Source organism: Capricornis sumatraensis, chromosome 21 (assembly GCF_032405125.1).
Source record: "Capricornis sumatraensis isolate serow.1 chromosome 21, serow.2, whole genome shotgun sequence".
In the NCBI taxonomy this organism is placed as follows: Eukaryota; Metazoa; Chordata; class Mammalia; order Artiodactyla; family Bovidae; genus Capricornis; species Capricornis sumatraensis.
The window spans coordinates 62,585,293-62,600,863 of record NC_091089.1 but is presented as its reverse complement, the minus strand read 5'-3'; the positions used below and the strand labels follow the sequence as shown (position 1 = coordinate 62,600,863).

Genomic DNA, 15,571 nt, shown 5'->3' with positions numbered 1-15,571 from the left:
TTTCCAGTTGAAACTCTAAGCGTTGGGAAATTTGAATTCATAACGCTTTTCTTTGCTTCTGACCCTGTTGCTGTAGCCTGGCCCTGCTCTAAACATCTTACATGTGTTGGCTCATGTAATCTCCTCGAAAATCTTGTGAGGCAGGTATTATCATCCCTGTTTCACAGGTGAGAAGCTGAAGCATGGAAAGATTAAGACGTTTGTCCAAGGTTGCACAGTTGAGAATCAAACCTAGGCATATGAAAGGTGTGGGATGGCTTAAGGAAACAAAGCCTTCTCTCTTTCTGAAGATAGATGGAGCCGCCACGGCCAACAATTGACTATTTAATAAAGAATAAACACATGCCTACCATTGGAGCCTTTTTTTTCTTTTTCTGGGTGTAGTTAGTGATTTAAAGTCTCCTGGCTCTTTGAAGATTTGAATTTATCTTAGAAAAAAAAGCACTAGTTGGCTCCTGACGGTCTTTTCTTTCAGCTCCCCCAACATGAGAAAAGCCAGCCATTTGGCCACGGAGCCGGAGGGCCTGATGGCAGCTCGCCCCGCGGCCGGCGGAGCACGGAGCGGGGAGGCAGCCTGCGAGGAACCCGCTGTCCGCACGCACACCTACGATGCCGCAGCGAGCGTCGCAGACGGCCGGGGAGACGCAGCGAGCGTCACAGAGACGCAGCGAGCGTCACAGACGGCAGGCGAGACGCAGCGAGTGTCACAGAGACGCAGCGAGCGTCACAGACGGCAGGGGAGACGCAGCGAGCGTCACAGAGACGCAGCGAGCCTCACAGACGGCCGGGGAGACGCAGCGAGCGTCACAGAGACGCAGCGAGCGTCACAGACGGCCGGGGAGACGCAGCGAGCGTCACAGAGACGCAGCGTGCGTCACGGACGGCCGGGGAGACGCAGCGAGCGTCACAGAGACGCAGGGAGCGTCACGGACGGCCGGGGAGACGCAGCGAGCGTCACAGAGACGCAGGGAGCGTCACGGACGGCCGGGGAGACGCAGCGAGCGTCACAGACGGCAGGCGAGACGCAGCGAGTGTCACAGAGACGCAGCGAGCGTCACAGACGGCAGGGGAGACGCAGCGAGCGTCACAGAGACGCAGCGAGCCTCACAGAGATGCAGCGAGCCTCACAGACGGCCGGGGAGACGCAGCGAGCGTCACAGAGACGCAGCGAGCGTCACAGACGGCCGGGGAGACGCAGCGAGCGTCACAGAGACGCAGGGAGCGTCACGGACGGCCGGGGAGACGCAGCGAGCGTCACAGAGACGCAGGGAGCGTCACGGACGGCCGGGGAGACGCAGCGAGCGTCACAGACGGCCGGCGAGACGCAGCGAGCGTCACAGACGGCCGGCGAGATGCAGTGAGCGTCACAGACGGCCGGGGAGACGCAGCGAGCGTCACAGACTGCAGGCGAGACGCAGCGAGCGTCACAGACGGCCGGGGAGACGCAGCGAGCGTCACAGAGACGCAGCGAGCGTCACAGACGGCCGGGGAGACGGAGGGATGCAATCAACCACCCGACAGGACGCCCGGCGGGGCCGCCTGCTGACGCTTGCGGAGCCGCGGCGGGCTCCCGGAGGGGCCGCCCTCGGCAGGCGGAGCCCGGCCTGCACTGAGGCGGTGAGAGCATTCATTACTCCGAGTGGGACACTGGGCCAATTTTCAGGAGCCAGGAGAACAAATGTAACGGTGTAGATGCAGATGGAAAATGAGGAAACTGGGAGACGCTGGCGACTTATGTAGGCGGCTTTCCTTTCTCTAACTAGAATACTCTCACCTGCTGTGGGCCGAACAGGCGTGACATATTCACACAGAACTTCCTCATTTCCGCGAACAATGCTGGTGTTCATTGAGCTCCCTGCTTGTTTACTTGGCTGAAGACATTCTCTGAATTTAGGAACGATTTGAAAGTAGGGTTTCATGGACAGGATCCCAAAATCCACACACACACTCCAGGAAAGCACAGAGGGCCGGCTGTTTCCATACCAGCAGAAGCCTGTTTCAGTTGCTGACTGGTTCCTGCTTGCTAGAGATTCCTCAAGCATTTATTAAAAATTTAGGTGATCCAGACATATCTTTCATGTATATATAACTAAATCTGGAGACTTGATTTTAGGTTTAATTAGTAAATGATGACCAGCTTATACGCCTGAACATACCATAAACTTTCTAGAAATGAGATTATAAAAGTCCTGATAATGTCATATATATGCCTATGGCTGATTGATGTTGAAGTTTGGCAGAAACCAACAAAATTCTGTAAAGCAATTATCTTTCAATTAAAAATAAATTTTAGAAAAGTCCTGATAATCTTTTTAAAAAGTTCAATGACCTTTTATCCATAGCATTTTTAACCTGGGTGATGTGTTAATTTTTGGATGATTTAATATGTATTTTATTTTTAGGAATATGAACCTCATTTATTGGTAATTAAAATGCAGAAGATACATTTGATAGCCAAGCAGCATATAACACATTCAAAGTATTTTAAAAGAAAATAACTTTTATAGGAAAAAAGGAGAAAGTGAGCAATTTGAGGACAGATAGCAGGAGAGTAATCTGCAGATGGGTTCATTGAGTGATAGCCAGAGATCCGGCCTCCAGGGGCTTCTCTCTGAGAATCCGGGAGCCCCAGGGTCCTGCTTGGGCCCGGGGACCCCGGGGACCATACCTTGTCCCTGTGGGACAGCACAGAGCCCGAGTCTGGCCACGTGCATTCTGATCCTTCTTTCCAACCAAAATGCGGAGAGACGATTGTCTCCAGTTCTGATGCGTGGAATTCTGTTTTGCCTCTGTTCTGGGACGTTAGTCTTCAGCAAACCTGTGGCTGTTGCCTCGTTCCTGCCAGTCTCTCTCTCAAGGCCTAAAGTCAGGACTTCCTTGGCGATCCAGTGTTAACACTCCCACACAGGAAGCACAGGTTCGATCCCTGGTCGGGGAAGCTAAGACTCCCGCAGGCCACATGGCGAGGCCCGAAAGAATAAAGACCTGGAGCCTTGCCCTAGAATTAGCCCCGTGGTCCCTGCTCCAGGCCTCCCGCCCGTTCACTCCTGGATTCCTCCTGACCGGGATCTACTGGACTAGATGGGTGCCCCACTACAGATTATCCCGATGCCAGCTGCCCTGCCTTGCTGGGCAACTGATGGGCTTCAACAGCTTATCACCTGAAGCAGCATTTTCTGTTGGCCAGACAGGATTCCCTCATACTGTGTGCCTCCCTCTGCTCCAGGCCTGCAGCGGATCTAGGCCTGCTGGTGTTTCTCTTTCCTTCCTGGATTTGTGTTGAGATAACGACCTTAGTCCTGGATAATGCATGTTCATGCTAGGGGTGTGTGTGTGTGTGTGTGTGTGTGTGTGTGTGTGTGAATTTCCTTCATTCCTGACTGTTTTCTGTCTCTTGTCATTTAGTAGAGTGACTCCTGAAAAAACCAAATTTCTGATGCTTACCACTCAGGAGTCTATAGAGTCAGAATCTAGAAAAAAGATGTGGAATTATCCACTGAATGTTCTCATTGACTCTTTTAGAAACAGGGTCTGAATTTTTCAAATCGTTCTTGTTTTATTTCAAACATTTTCCCTCCATAAAGTTTTGTTCTCTAAACTTTTCCCCACAGTTCTCTGATATGAGTAGATCAATCAGAAGATAGATATGTATTCTTGGCTTTTGATATAAATGTAATGTTTGTATTATAAATATAAATTTATAATAGAATTGGTTTATTTACTTACGTTGTTTTTTGGGGGACAATATGATTTAACTAATTTCTTCCCATCTTATACACTTAAAAAGCTTAAGATTGAACTGTCACTTGTATAAAATTGTCATAACTTATAAAGATTCATTGCCTACTAAAAATCAAGTATCAGAATTGAAACAACAATTTTAGCCATTGTAATGCCTGAAAATGTAAAATGTTTGCTGCTTGGTTAGAGGAAGCAGATTTCCCCTACTAAGACTAATCTAGGAGAGAACCGTCTTTATTAAACGGCAAAAGTACATTTTCCTTCAAAATGGCAGCTGGTGAGAGAAGTAGCAGCTGACAGAAAAGGCCTCTGACAAATTGGGGTGTGTTTAAACTGTGCGCTCTGTGCTGACGCCTGAGATTCATTTGTGTGGCCTTTGACAGTTACTGTGACAGATGGCCTCAAACAGCCCTGGAGCCCTGATCTTTTGTGTCGAGCTTCAGAGGCTGGGCAGTTGCTCAGGAAGGTTGAAGTGTCAGCCTGTCCACCAGCTGTTTGCTGTTTGGTTCCAGGGTCGATGGGCAGTGCCCATGGCTATAGGAGCAGCTCTCCGCCTGCTCTTGAGGGGGAAGCGTCTAGGCTGGAATCTTGATGTTCAAAACATACTTTGGAGAGGCTGGTTTGTAGGTTTACCATAGAAAGTCAGTCTACATGGATTCAAAGCTGTTGACAACAGTGGGAGTTTTCTATGTCTGTTCTTTCTATAGTATATGGAAACGTGTTTATATATGTTATTTTTTTCCATTTTTAAAGTAAAAATGTCAGAGGTTCACAAAAATTGAGAGTGTACAATAATCACCATTATATTCACCACTAAGATTCAACAATTTTTAATGCTTTGATGTCCATGTGTCTATTTGGCAACATCTGGGGTCTTTTTGGGGGCCTCCCCGATGGCTCAGTGGGTAAAGAATCTGCTTGCAGTGCAGGAGATACAGGAGATGTAGGTTTGATCCCTAAGTTGGGAAGATTCCCTGGAGCCTAAGGGAATGGCAGTCCACTCCAGTATTCTTGCCTGGAGAATCCCATGGACAGAGGAGCCTGGCGGGCTACAGTCTATGGGGTGTGCAAAGAGTCAGACTTTATAGATTATTACAACTCAGAGGATGCTACGTTTTTTTTTTTAGCAGGTAGAGGCAAGAGATGCTGCTAAACATTGTAAAATGTATATGATACCCCCCCCAACAAAAGATTATCTACCCCTAAATGTCAATAAGGCCACGACTGAGCACTGAGGGGTGTGTGTATGTGTGTTGCTGAAGCCATTGACAGGGAATTGTAGTCATAATGATATTTCACTTCTAAATAATATGAAAAGGAAAAAAAAGCATTTAAAGAAAGAGTTTCCAGAGATGGAAAAAGCAAAAAGAAAAAGTGAATTAGATACAAGGGCAGATTCTCGGATATAAGGCAAAGGTGAAATGTGTGGAAAAACCTGATTGAGTTGTTGGTCACATCCGGGTCCTTGGCAGAAATGATCTGTATGGTTGTCCCAATCGCCACATCTTCAGGTACCTCCACAAAATAAAAGCCAGGGTCAAACACAGGGGGCTCATCCACATCTTCCACACTGATGTGCACCGTGGTTGTGTCTTGAAATGGGCCCAGGTTCAGAAACCGCATCTCGAGGTGAGGGTTGGCTCCCTCCACTTTTAAGGTGTAGCTTTTCTTTCTTTCAAAACTCAGGGGCTGAAAAGTTAGGACAGGAAGAATGCTTAGTTAGGAGCATATATGTCAAGGTTCTAAAGGATGGATGATACTGATGGCTGGCAGGTAGTTTCCCAAATGCATTAACATGGTGGGAAAGAGGCAAGAGGAAAAATAAATAGAAATTTTTCTTTTGTTCCATGGTTCTTGCAGTTTCAAAAATTTGGGTAAAGAAAGTAAAGAGGATGGTAGATGCTTCAGAGATAGTAAGGAAAGCCAGCCTGCTGATGAAGAAAACCCCTGCACCCTGGGCAAGGCCGACTGGCCTGTCTCCTGTGTGACCTGCATGGTCATCGTTAGGAAGGCTTGTTCATTGGAAAAGGTGTCATGATAATCGAGAGCGAGTTTGAGTTCTGCTTCAGTATATCCAAGCAACTGAGGCCTGGGCTTTTCTGTTTTTTTTTCCCTTAAAAAAAAATTCTTAAGTACAGAGGCAATAGTGATCTTTGCTAAGAACTATCAATAAAACCTCGTGAAGGTTCTTAGTGCATTGTGTCAGGTCAATATTTGTGTGTTTAGTTTATCATAGACAATCTCTTTTAAAAACCTGATCCTGTGCCTCATTTTACAGTTAAAGAAACAGGCTCAGAGAGCTGGAAGACTGGCCAAAGCTGATGTGGTCCGTGTCAGGGTGGGAAAGCTGCTCAGGACTTTTAGCTTTCTCATTCAGAGCTCATCCACAGAAGTTTAACTTTGTCTAATAAAATCCCGTGTCATGAAATATAACTTTTTTGGCGTTTCCTTTTTTGGATCTCTCTCTCTACCTCCAGGATATTTTATGCGAAATACAGCACTTCAAGGCAGAAAGCAGACTTGAATGCTGTCTCTTTAAGCATAATCCATTTACAGTTTTTTAAACTGACAAAAATGTATAAAAGTTTTAACCAACACCTCAAAATATCATTAATAATTTTAAGAATCAGGGAAACTCAATTCTATGCAATAATTGCAGAGGATAGGAAAGCAGTTCCTAAAGCTTAAAAGTCACATGCCAGCTTAAGTGGTGACTTAGCCATTTTTTTTTTCATAAAATATGCTGCATGTCAGCACATTTCATGTTAGAAAGAGGCAAGTGTCTATTAAAGCAACTAATTTGCTTTTGAGAAACCAACAGCAGGAGAAATTGCTTTAACTAAATTTATTATTTTCAAATTCTAACCAAGATTTTTGTTTACTGTGTTGCGTTGTTGATTTACCACTTGTTCCGTATTTACTTAGCACCGCAGGTTGTACCTTTGTTTCTTAGAGTCTACTGTTCTCATCTGAACCAAGGAGCCATTCCTGCCAGCCTCCTTAGCTCCAAAACTCCTAGTCAGAAGACAGGGTTTTCATAAACAGGGAAGTCTGCCACCCAGGTTTCAATAAATCTGACGGAATAGATTTACCAATTTATTTTCTTTACGCTACTCTTTTAAGTCTAAACATCTGTATTGCCTGGTAATTTATTAATACATTGAATTCTTTCAGAATTCTATTCCTATGTAGAAGTAACCCAGAGTGGACACTGATTGTTTATGTTAGGTTTGAGCTGGGCAAGATATGTTGTTTCTGTAATTTTAAGTCATTTTTCTAATTTGGCATGAATTTCGTAAAAATTGATGTAATTTATATACCTTAAAATTCGTCTTTTTTAGTGTAAAGTTTTGCAAGTTTTGAGAAATGTATATCCTTCACCCTGTTACCTCCTGACCAATGCTTCTTTGTGGTCAAATCCCACCCCTGGCACCTACTATCTATTTTGTGTCCCCATTACAAGATTGTCATATATATGCAGTCATTCAGTATGTAGTCTTTTGAATCTTGTTTCTTTGACTTAACATATGCATTTGAGATTCATCCCTGTCTTTGTGAATGTGGAGTTTGTCCCTTTTATTGCCAAGTAGTATTCCATTATGTGGATTTCTCAGGGGGTGCTAGCGGTAAAGAGCCCGCCTACCAATGTAGGAGACACAGAGTCCTGGGTTTGATCCCCGGGTTGGGAAGATCCATTATATGGATATACCACAGTTTATCCATCTTCCAATGGAGGATGTTGTTCCCAATTTCTGACAGCTGTGAATGAAGCCACTATGAACATTTGTAGACAGGTTTTTGTGGAAGCATAGGTTTTCATTTCACTTGGGTAAATACCTTTGAGTGGGATTGCAGGAGTGTATGGTAAGTATATTTCTAACTTTTTAAGAAACTTCCAAACCAGTTTTCAAAGTGGTTGTACCATTTCAAATTCCCACCAGGAATGTATGAGAGTTCTGGTTGCTGCACATCCTTGCCGTCATTTGGTTTTGTCAGGTTTCCTGCTGCTAGCATCCTAGCGGATGTGAGGCAGTATCTCATGGTGGTTTTGATTGCATTTCCCTAATGCCTAATGATGTTGAGCATCTTTATATCTTCTTGAAGAGTTCTTTATGTATTTTATATTACAGTCCTTTATCAGACAGATTTGCAAATATTTTTTCTCGGTCTGTGTATTTTTTCACTCTTTTATCAGTGATGAGAAGACACTCTTAATTTTGATAAAAATCTCATTTATCACTTTTCATTTTGTAGATTGGGGTTTTGGTGTCATATCTAAGAAATCACCTAACCAGGGTCACAAAATTTTCTCCTGTATTTTCTTTTAGAAATTTTATAGTTTTAGTTTTTTATATTTAGGTAGATCATCTAAATTTCTTTTTATAGGTATGAATCAAGGTTCTCTCTCTCTCTCGTTTTTTTTTTTTTTTGGATACAGATGTCCAAATTTTCTAGTAGTCTGTTGAAAGACTACAGTGAGTTTTTAATTATTATTAAAATTTCTTTTTAAATAACTTACTTGAAGTGAAGTGAATTGAAGTGAAAGGTGCTCAGTCCTGTCTAACTCTTTGTGACCCCATGGACTATACACTCTGTGGAATTCTCCAAGCCAGAATACTGGAGTGGGTAGCTTTTCCCTTCTCCAGGGGATCTTACCATCCCAAGGATCGAACCCAGGTCTCCCCCATTGCAGGCAGATTCTTTACCAGCTGTGCCACAAGGGAAGCCCAAATAAGTTACTTAGTCATTTTTATATTATTTAATGTTATTGTATCCCTTAAGTAATTTTATTGCTTAAGATTTAAAGAAAACGTTGCCTTAATACCTTAAACTTTAAATTCCCCATAATTGATATATGAGTTTGACATTTCTCTCTTGAGAAGTTTTTGTACATGTTTTTACATATTTAAATAATAAATAAAAGAGTAGAAGTGTCTGAGACCCCTAGTTAAATTCAGGAAATTTCCTAGAGTTGGAGCACATAAAAATGAAGTCATCGTATCCTTGAAAACTGAGTAATGAAAATTATGTCAGAAAATAGTAATGCAGTTCCCCTAAGCAGGATTAATCATTCCCTCTTCTCCCACAGCACTTTGCCTTATGTTCTTTCTGTGTTAGCTGCCTTCACGATACTAAAGGGCAAAGAATATGATTTAGTCAGATTTTTATTCCCCCATGCCTAGGGAGGGCTTAAAACCCCCAAATGTTGTTACATTGTGTAGTGCAAAAGTTAGTCAATATATTAACGTGTATTAGTTGAGTGGCGATATATACAGATGTTTTATTGCTATATTTCAGTGATTGAACGATACCAATTTTTTCATACTTTGACATTTTGGAGATCGAGTTGCTTCTGCAATTGACGGCACCCTGGAGCTTCCGTGGGAGGCGGGATGCAGATGCCAGTGTCTAGGCTGGCTAAACCTGGGCAAAGTCATCAGGGCTGCACTTCCTGTGAGTTCTGCGTGTGTTGGTAATACATGTGCTGAATTTTGCTGCCTTCCAAAATGTCTTTAAAAAGATTGTATTATGATTCAACATTGAAACAAAAGTTGCTGTGTAGGCAGAATGGCATGGAAGCAACAGCACTGATATCAGTGAAGCAGATACGTCTGGGTTTGCAGGAGCTTTTCCAGTGACTACAGACCGAGGAATAAGAAAGCACTGCACCATTAAAATGAGCAGAGTGTTTTTGTTTTTAATGTGATATATAAAACAATGATGAGAATTCATGGCACCTTAGGTTTGATAAAATACAAAAGCTTTCTGCTTTGTGGTCTAAGAGGGGAGTGGACTGGAAACAATTGTTTACTGAATGCTGGAAGATGGCAGACACACTGAAGACATAAGATCAAGCTGATACATAGAATACAGAATATTCTGAAAATTCTATATTTCAAATTATCTTTGAAGCATTTAAATTAAGAGTGAAAGTGAAGTCGCTCAGTTGTGTCCGACTCTTTGTGACCCCATGGACTATATCCTACCAGGCTCCTCTGTCCATGGAATTTTCCAGGCAAGAGTACTGGAGTGGCTTGCCATTTCCTTCTCCAGGGGATCTTCCCGACACAGGGATTGAACCCAGGTCTCCCACACTGCAGGCAGACGCTTTACCCTCTGAGCCACCAGGGAAGCCACTTAAATTAAGAGACTGAAAGTCAATTGATGGATTACTTGAAAGGCAAAAAGACCCAAGGTGCTGAGTAGTGATCAGCGTGGCTTTATGAGGATCCAATTCTATCAATTCAACTTAGTTTCTCTTTTCGAAAAAGTATGTGCTATTTTAGACAAATAATAGGCCCGAGAGAAATAAAAGCAGAACTTTTGTTTCAGTTTTACATGACATTACTAATGAAAGATGGGTGTGGATTGAGCATCTGAGTGACTGTTGTTCCAAAAGTATAGATTGATTAGTCAATAGCCTGTAAAATATTTGTTACATTTGACTTGTCCATCTACTCAACTTACTGACCTCTCTCTTAATTCCATTTTCTGACACCTCATAAGGTCAGAAGACAAATCCAAGTGACCTTGCTGCCACTGCTGCTGCTGAGTCGCCTCAGTCGTGTCCGACTCTGTGCGACCCCATAGACGGCAGCCCACCAGGCTTCCCCGGCCCTGGGATGCTCCAAGCAAGAACACTGGAGTGGGTTGCCATTTCCTTCTCCAGTGCATGAAAGGGAAAAGAGAAGGGGAAGTCGCTCAGTTGTGTGTGACTCTTAGCGACTCCAGGGACTGCAGCCCACCAGGCTCCTCCGTCCATGGGATTTTCCAGGCAAGAGTACTGGAGTGGGGTGCCATTGCCTTCTCTGAGTGACCTTGGCGAAACAGATAAATATTTTGATTAAACATGGATCTAGTTTTAGCAATGACAGTGAAAGACAGTGTTCTGTCTTATGAAATTTAATCTTTTCTCCAGGTGAGGGAGCTGAGATTTTTGAGATTCCTTTCAGATACAGCCATAACACTGTGACCAATCTCATTATATACAAAACTGTAATAGTTAATATTTTTTAAATTAATGGCTTACAGTAAGGTCTAAGATATATTCTAGTAATTTGATATAAACTAATAGTATTGTGTTATTGTTAAGGGGGCTCTCCTGGTGGCCCTGCCTGTAATGCAGAAGATGATAAAGAATGTGCCTGCAGTTTAGTAGCCGTGGCTTCTATCCCTCGGTCAGGAAGATCCCCTGGAGTAGGAAATTGCAACCCACTCCAATATTCTTGCCTAGGAAATCCATGGACAGAGGAACCTGGTGGGCTACAGTCTATGGGATTTCAAAGAGTTGATTAAATATTATTTTAAGATATAAAATAAAATTTAAAATATACTGAAACCTCAAAATTTCTTTTTTGATTGCTTAATTTTTTTAAAGATAATTTTTGCCTTAAAGAGACAATAATTATCCAAAACTTTGAACTTTTACCTTGTTAATAGTTACCAGTCATGGTAAGCAATGTATTATTAATTTATAACTTGAGGCATGCCACATAGAGGGAACCAGAGATCACACTGTCAACATCCACTGGATCATTGAAGAAGTGAGAGAGTTCCAGAAAAACATCTACTTCTGCTTTATTGAGTATGTCAAAGCCTTTGACTGTGCAGATCACAACAAACTGTGTAAAATTCTTTAAGAGCTGGGAATACCAGACCACCTGACCTGCCTCCTGAGAAATCTGGATGCAGGTCAAGAAGCAACAGTTAGAACTGAACATGGAACAAAAGACTGTTTCCAAATTGGGAAAGGAGTACCTCAAGGCTGTATATTGTCACCCTGCTTATTTAACTTATATGCGAAATGTTGGGCTGGATGAAGCCCAAGCTGGAATCAAGATTGCCAGGAGAAATATCAATAACCTCAGATACACAGATGATACTATCCTATGGCAGAAAGTGAAGAAGAACTAAAGAGCCTCTTGATGAAAGTGAAAGAGGAGCGTGAAAAAGCTGGCTTAAAACTCAACATTCAAAAACTAAGATCATGGCCTCCAATGTCATCACTTCATGGCAAATAGATGGGGAAAAAATGGAAACAGTGAGAGACTATTTTGGGGAAGGGCTTCAAAATCACTGCACTCAGATGGTGACTGAAGCCATGAAATTAGACACTTGCTCCTTGGAAGAAAAGCTATGACAAACCTAGACAGCATATTCAAAAGCAGAGACATTACTTTGCTAACAAAGGTCCGTGTAGTCAAACCTATGGTTTTTCCAATAGTCCTGTATAGATATGAGAGTTGGACTATAAAGAAAGCTGAGCACCAAATAACTGATGTGTTTGAACTGTGGTGTTGGAGAAGACTCTTGAGAGTCCCTTGGACTGCAAGGAGATCCAACCAGTCCATCCTAAAGGAGATAAGTCCTGGGTGTTCACTGGAAGGACTGATATTGAAGCTGAAATTCCAATATTTTGGCCACCTGATGAAGAACTGACTCATTTGAAAAGACCCTGATGCTGGGAAAGATTGAGGGCAGGAGGAGAAGGGGACAATGGAGGATGAGATGGTTGGATGACATCACCGACTCGATGGACATGAGTCTGAGTAAGCTCCGGGAGTGGGTGATGAACAGGGAGGCCTGGCGTACTGCAGTCCATGGGGTCGCAAAGAGCCAGACACGACTGAGCGACTGAACTGAAGGGTCCCCTTCCTGTAAAATGACGACAAGCCAGTGTTCACATGTGAACAAAAGGAGTAAGGGGTTTTCTTAGCTGTTTTGTCTGTGTTTTTGGCCTCGATGTGCAGCACATAGGATCTTAGTCCCCTGAACAGGGATTGAACCTTGCCCTGGGGCTTCCTAGGTGGCGCTAGTGGTAAAGAACCTGCCTGCCAATGCAGGAGACACAGGAGATGCGGGTGGATCGATCCCTGAGTTGGGAAGATCCCCTGGAGAAGGAAATGGCATCCCAGGCAAGTATTCTTGCTGGGCTAATCCCATGGATAGAGGAGCCTGGGGGATTACAGTCTGTGGGGGTCGCAAAGAGTTGGACATAACTGAGCAACGTAGCCGGCAGATGCCCTTGCCTTGTAAGCTGGATTCTGAACCATTGGACTGCCAGGAAAGTCCAAGAGGTTTTCCTTTCTTAATGACAGGAAAGTGTTTACCAGCGGATTTAAAGCAATGCTATTAAAAATATAACAGTCCTTACTAATATTGCATACATGCTCAAAGCCTCCCCTGAAATGACTTGGAAGAAGGAGCTCGGTTACCTTCTTGACGGTTATGATGCCCACTTGGAAGTTGGGATCCGTGTTGATGTCGAATGCGTCCGCCCCGTCCCCATCCACGATCGTGTACTTCATCTCCGCGTTGATTCCTTCATCCAGGTCCTTGGCAAACACCCTCCCCACAGTCGAGCTAACTGGAGCTGATTCCAACACACTCATCTGGTAATGTTCTGTGAAGAAGTCAGAACATGCAGTTTTTGTAACCTGTCACTACACAAAAAAGCGCCTCCCCTGTATCACATCACATCCGCCACGCTGTGCAGAACATCTTTTTCATCATCCAAAGTTAAAACTTGAGTTCTACCAATGAAAAAACTGAGATCCAAAGGGCTAAGCAGACGTTACTGGGTTATAGCCTGCACTGGATGTCGGATGAGGAGGGGCCAAGATCCCTTGATCATAATCCTAGGAGGACAGGAGGAAAGCAAAGACACTGCTTACCTCAGTAGCTGTGACTCCAGGGTGGTAGGGAGCGCCCTGCTTTCCAGCCTTCAGCCCTTCCTGATGCACTGGCCCCCAGGGTTAATTCTGCTGTGGTCACACAGTGCCTGCGTATTCGGTTTGTGTTTCAGAGGCACGTGTCTTCCTCTGTGGCCCGGCCGGCACGCCGAGCACCCGTCTGTGACCGGCTGCCCACGTTCGGTGCTGACCGGCGCCCTACAGAGGCGGCCCGGCCCCGGAGCCCCGCTCTGCAGGTGTCTGTGCGGGCCGTCCCTCGGGGTGTCTGCACTGGGGCCTGCGCCCTGATGGCTTCTCTACGGACACATCTCGGTGCTGCTCGTTGTCTCTTCTGGAAGACGATACCCACAGAGTTCTCACCTGCGTGGGGAGCTCAGAGCCGGTGGTGTTCTTTTCAACCTGATAGCCTGAATCCAGTCGTCCGGTTCATGTGCATCTCCGCGGAGCAGCGTTTTCATTAACTTGCCTCCTCTGGGGCTCAGCCCTTTGCCGCTCCTCACTCTTCTTTCGGTCGTGGTGTGGATGGCTACAGACTCAAACAACCGCCTTCTGTGCGCACACGGCGCCTCTGGTTCTCGCTCGCATTGCGGGCTTTGGGGCGTCACCCTGGGACGTCGGGGTGTGAGCGCTGCCTTCTCACAGTGACCTGGGGGCTGACGGCACCCAGCCAGCGGTCGGCAGCCTCCCTCCTACGGGAGGAGAAACCTTGGCTGTTCTTCGCCGACGCGAGCCAGGAAGTGGCTAATGTCTGCGCTAAACTGCAGGCGCTTGGATTTCATCTTTTTGCATTCTCTTCCAAAGTTGTTGACGGAGCAGACTTTGCTACTGCAGAACATGTTTGGGAAAAACAATTTTCTCCAGGAAAGTTAGGCGTTCTGTGTCAAAACAAACATCTTGTCCATACAATTTCTACACATAATGCATTATGTTAGAAATAAGTAGCCTGAGGTCTTGATATTCCATTATCTTTGGTTAAATTAAAGGTGACTGCACTTCTTCAGTATAAAACAGGAGGTGTGTCATTGTGTCAACAACCCTAATCAGTTATGATAATATTTGTGAAAAAGAAGGAAAGCAGGATTCAATGTAACTTTCCTACAGTAGGTCCAAATCTATATGAACTGTGTGATAACTTTGCCCTTCTTCTCTTTCTGCCTTCTCGGAGATCTGTCTGGTGTCAGATTACAAAGCCAGAGGACAGTCCAGGGATGTTCAAGAGTCTGTAGTCTCGTGTGCACAGCGTGAGCCATTCATGAAATGGTAAAGATGGGTCAGCAGAGCACGTAAGAAACCAGTCCATATGTCATTTCATAAACTGTTTCATCATGCTCTAGTCTTCTGAACTGTAGAAGCAATCAACTCAGGAACCTCCTTGTTCATATCACTTGTAGAACACTCATCTGGTATCTTGTCTTCTGGTTTCATGAAACCTCATGGGGACGTTATGGATTCCAGTTGTATGTAAGTGTTTGAATGTTACTCCTGCTTTTACATAGGTGAGTGGTTTACCCACAGTGTGGCGCTTCAGCAGGTGGGCTGGTTCGGCTCTGTCTCAGTTTAGTGGCTGTTGATCCTGGTTGAGTCTTTCACCTGGGATTGCGTCGGCTACTCTCTCTTCTCCAGTTGCTCCCTTTTAGAATCTGCTTCTCAGATTCATGTCTTCATTCCTGGTCTCCTTTCCACAGTCATAGCTCTGTATTCCGCCTTCCTTAATCCAGCCTGAGCGTCCTGCTGTCATTCATGTTCAAGGCAGAGTCTGTCTTCCTCCTCGCCTGCCTGCCACCAGTCCCGCCAGGTATCTCTGTTTCTCCCATTAGGACAGTCTCTCCCTGTCGCCCAGACCTACAACACCCTTGTTGTCTTTGACTCCACCTTCCCTTAGCCAAGAAATCAGACAGAAATCCAAGTTTTCTAATTTGTCCCGTCCCACTTCTTCTGTTTCCCTGCGTTCTTATCAGTTCAAGTCTGGACCATGCTAAAAGCCTCCTGCCACACTCTCCTGCTTCTAGTCTCCATTCCTGCCAACCAGTGCTCTGGGTGGCTATCAGCTTAGCCTTTCTTTATGTCTCTCACTTGCTCAAAAACTTTGCAGTGACTTCCATTAGAAACAGAACGTTTGAATCAATAAAAGAGCAGGT

The 15,571-nt window shown here is 44.6% G+C and overlaps 1 protein-coding gene across 1 annotated transcript in view; it reads right to left on the bottom strand.

Moving 5' to 3' along the window:
- Positions 1 to 15,571, bottom strand: part of CDH20 (cadherin 20) — a 51,833-nt gene that overhangs the window by 20,579 nt on the left and 15,683 nt on the right. Inside the window, exons 5-6 of the mRNA XM_068993611.1 lie at positions 12,957 to 13,144; positions 5,177 to 5,430 (exon numbers count right to left, since the gene is read on the bottom strand). Of these exons, the coding sequence (XP_068849712.1) occupies positions 5,177 to 5,430; positions 12,957 to 13,144 (442 nt within the window). The remainder of the gene's footprint in view (positions 1 to 5,176; positions 5,431 to 12,956; positions 13,145 to 15,571) is intronic.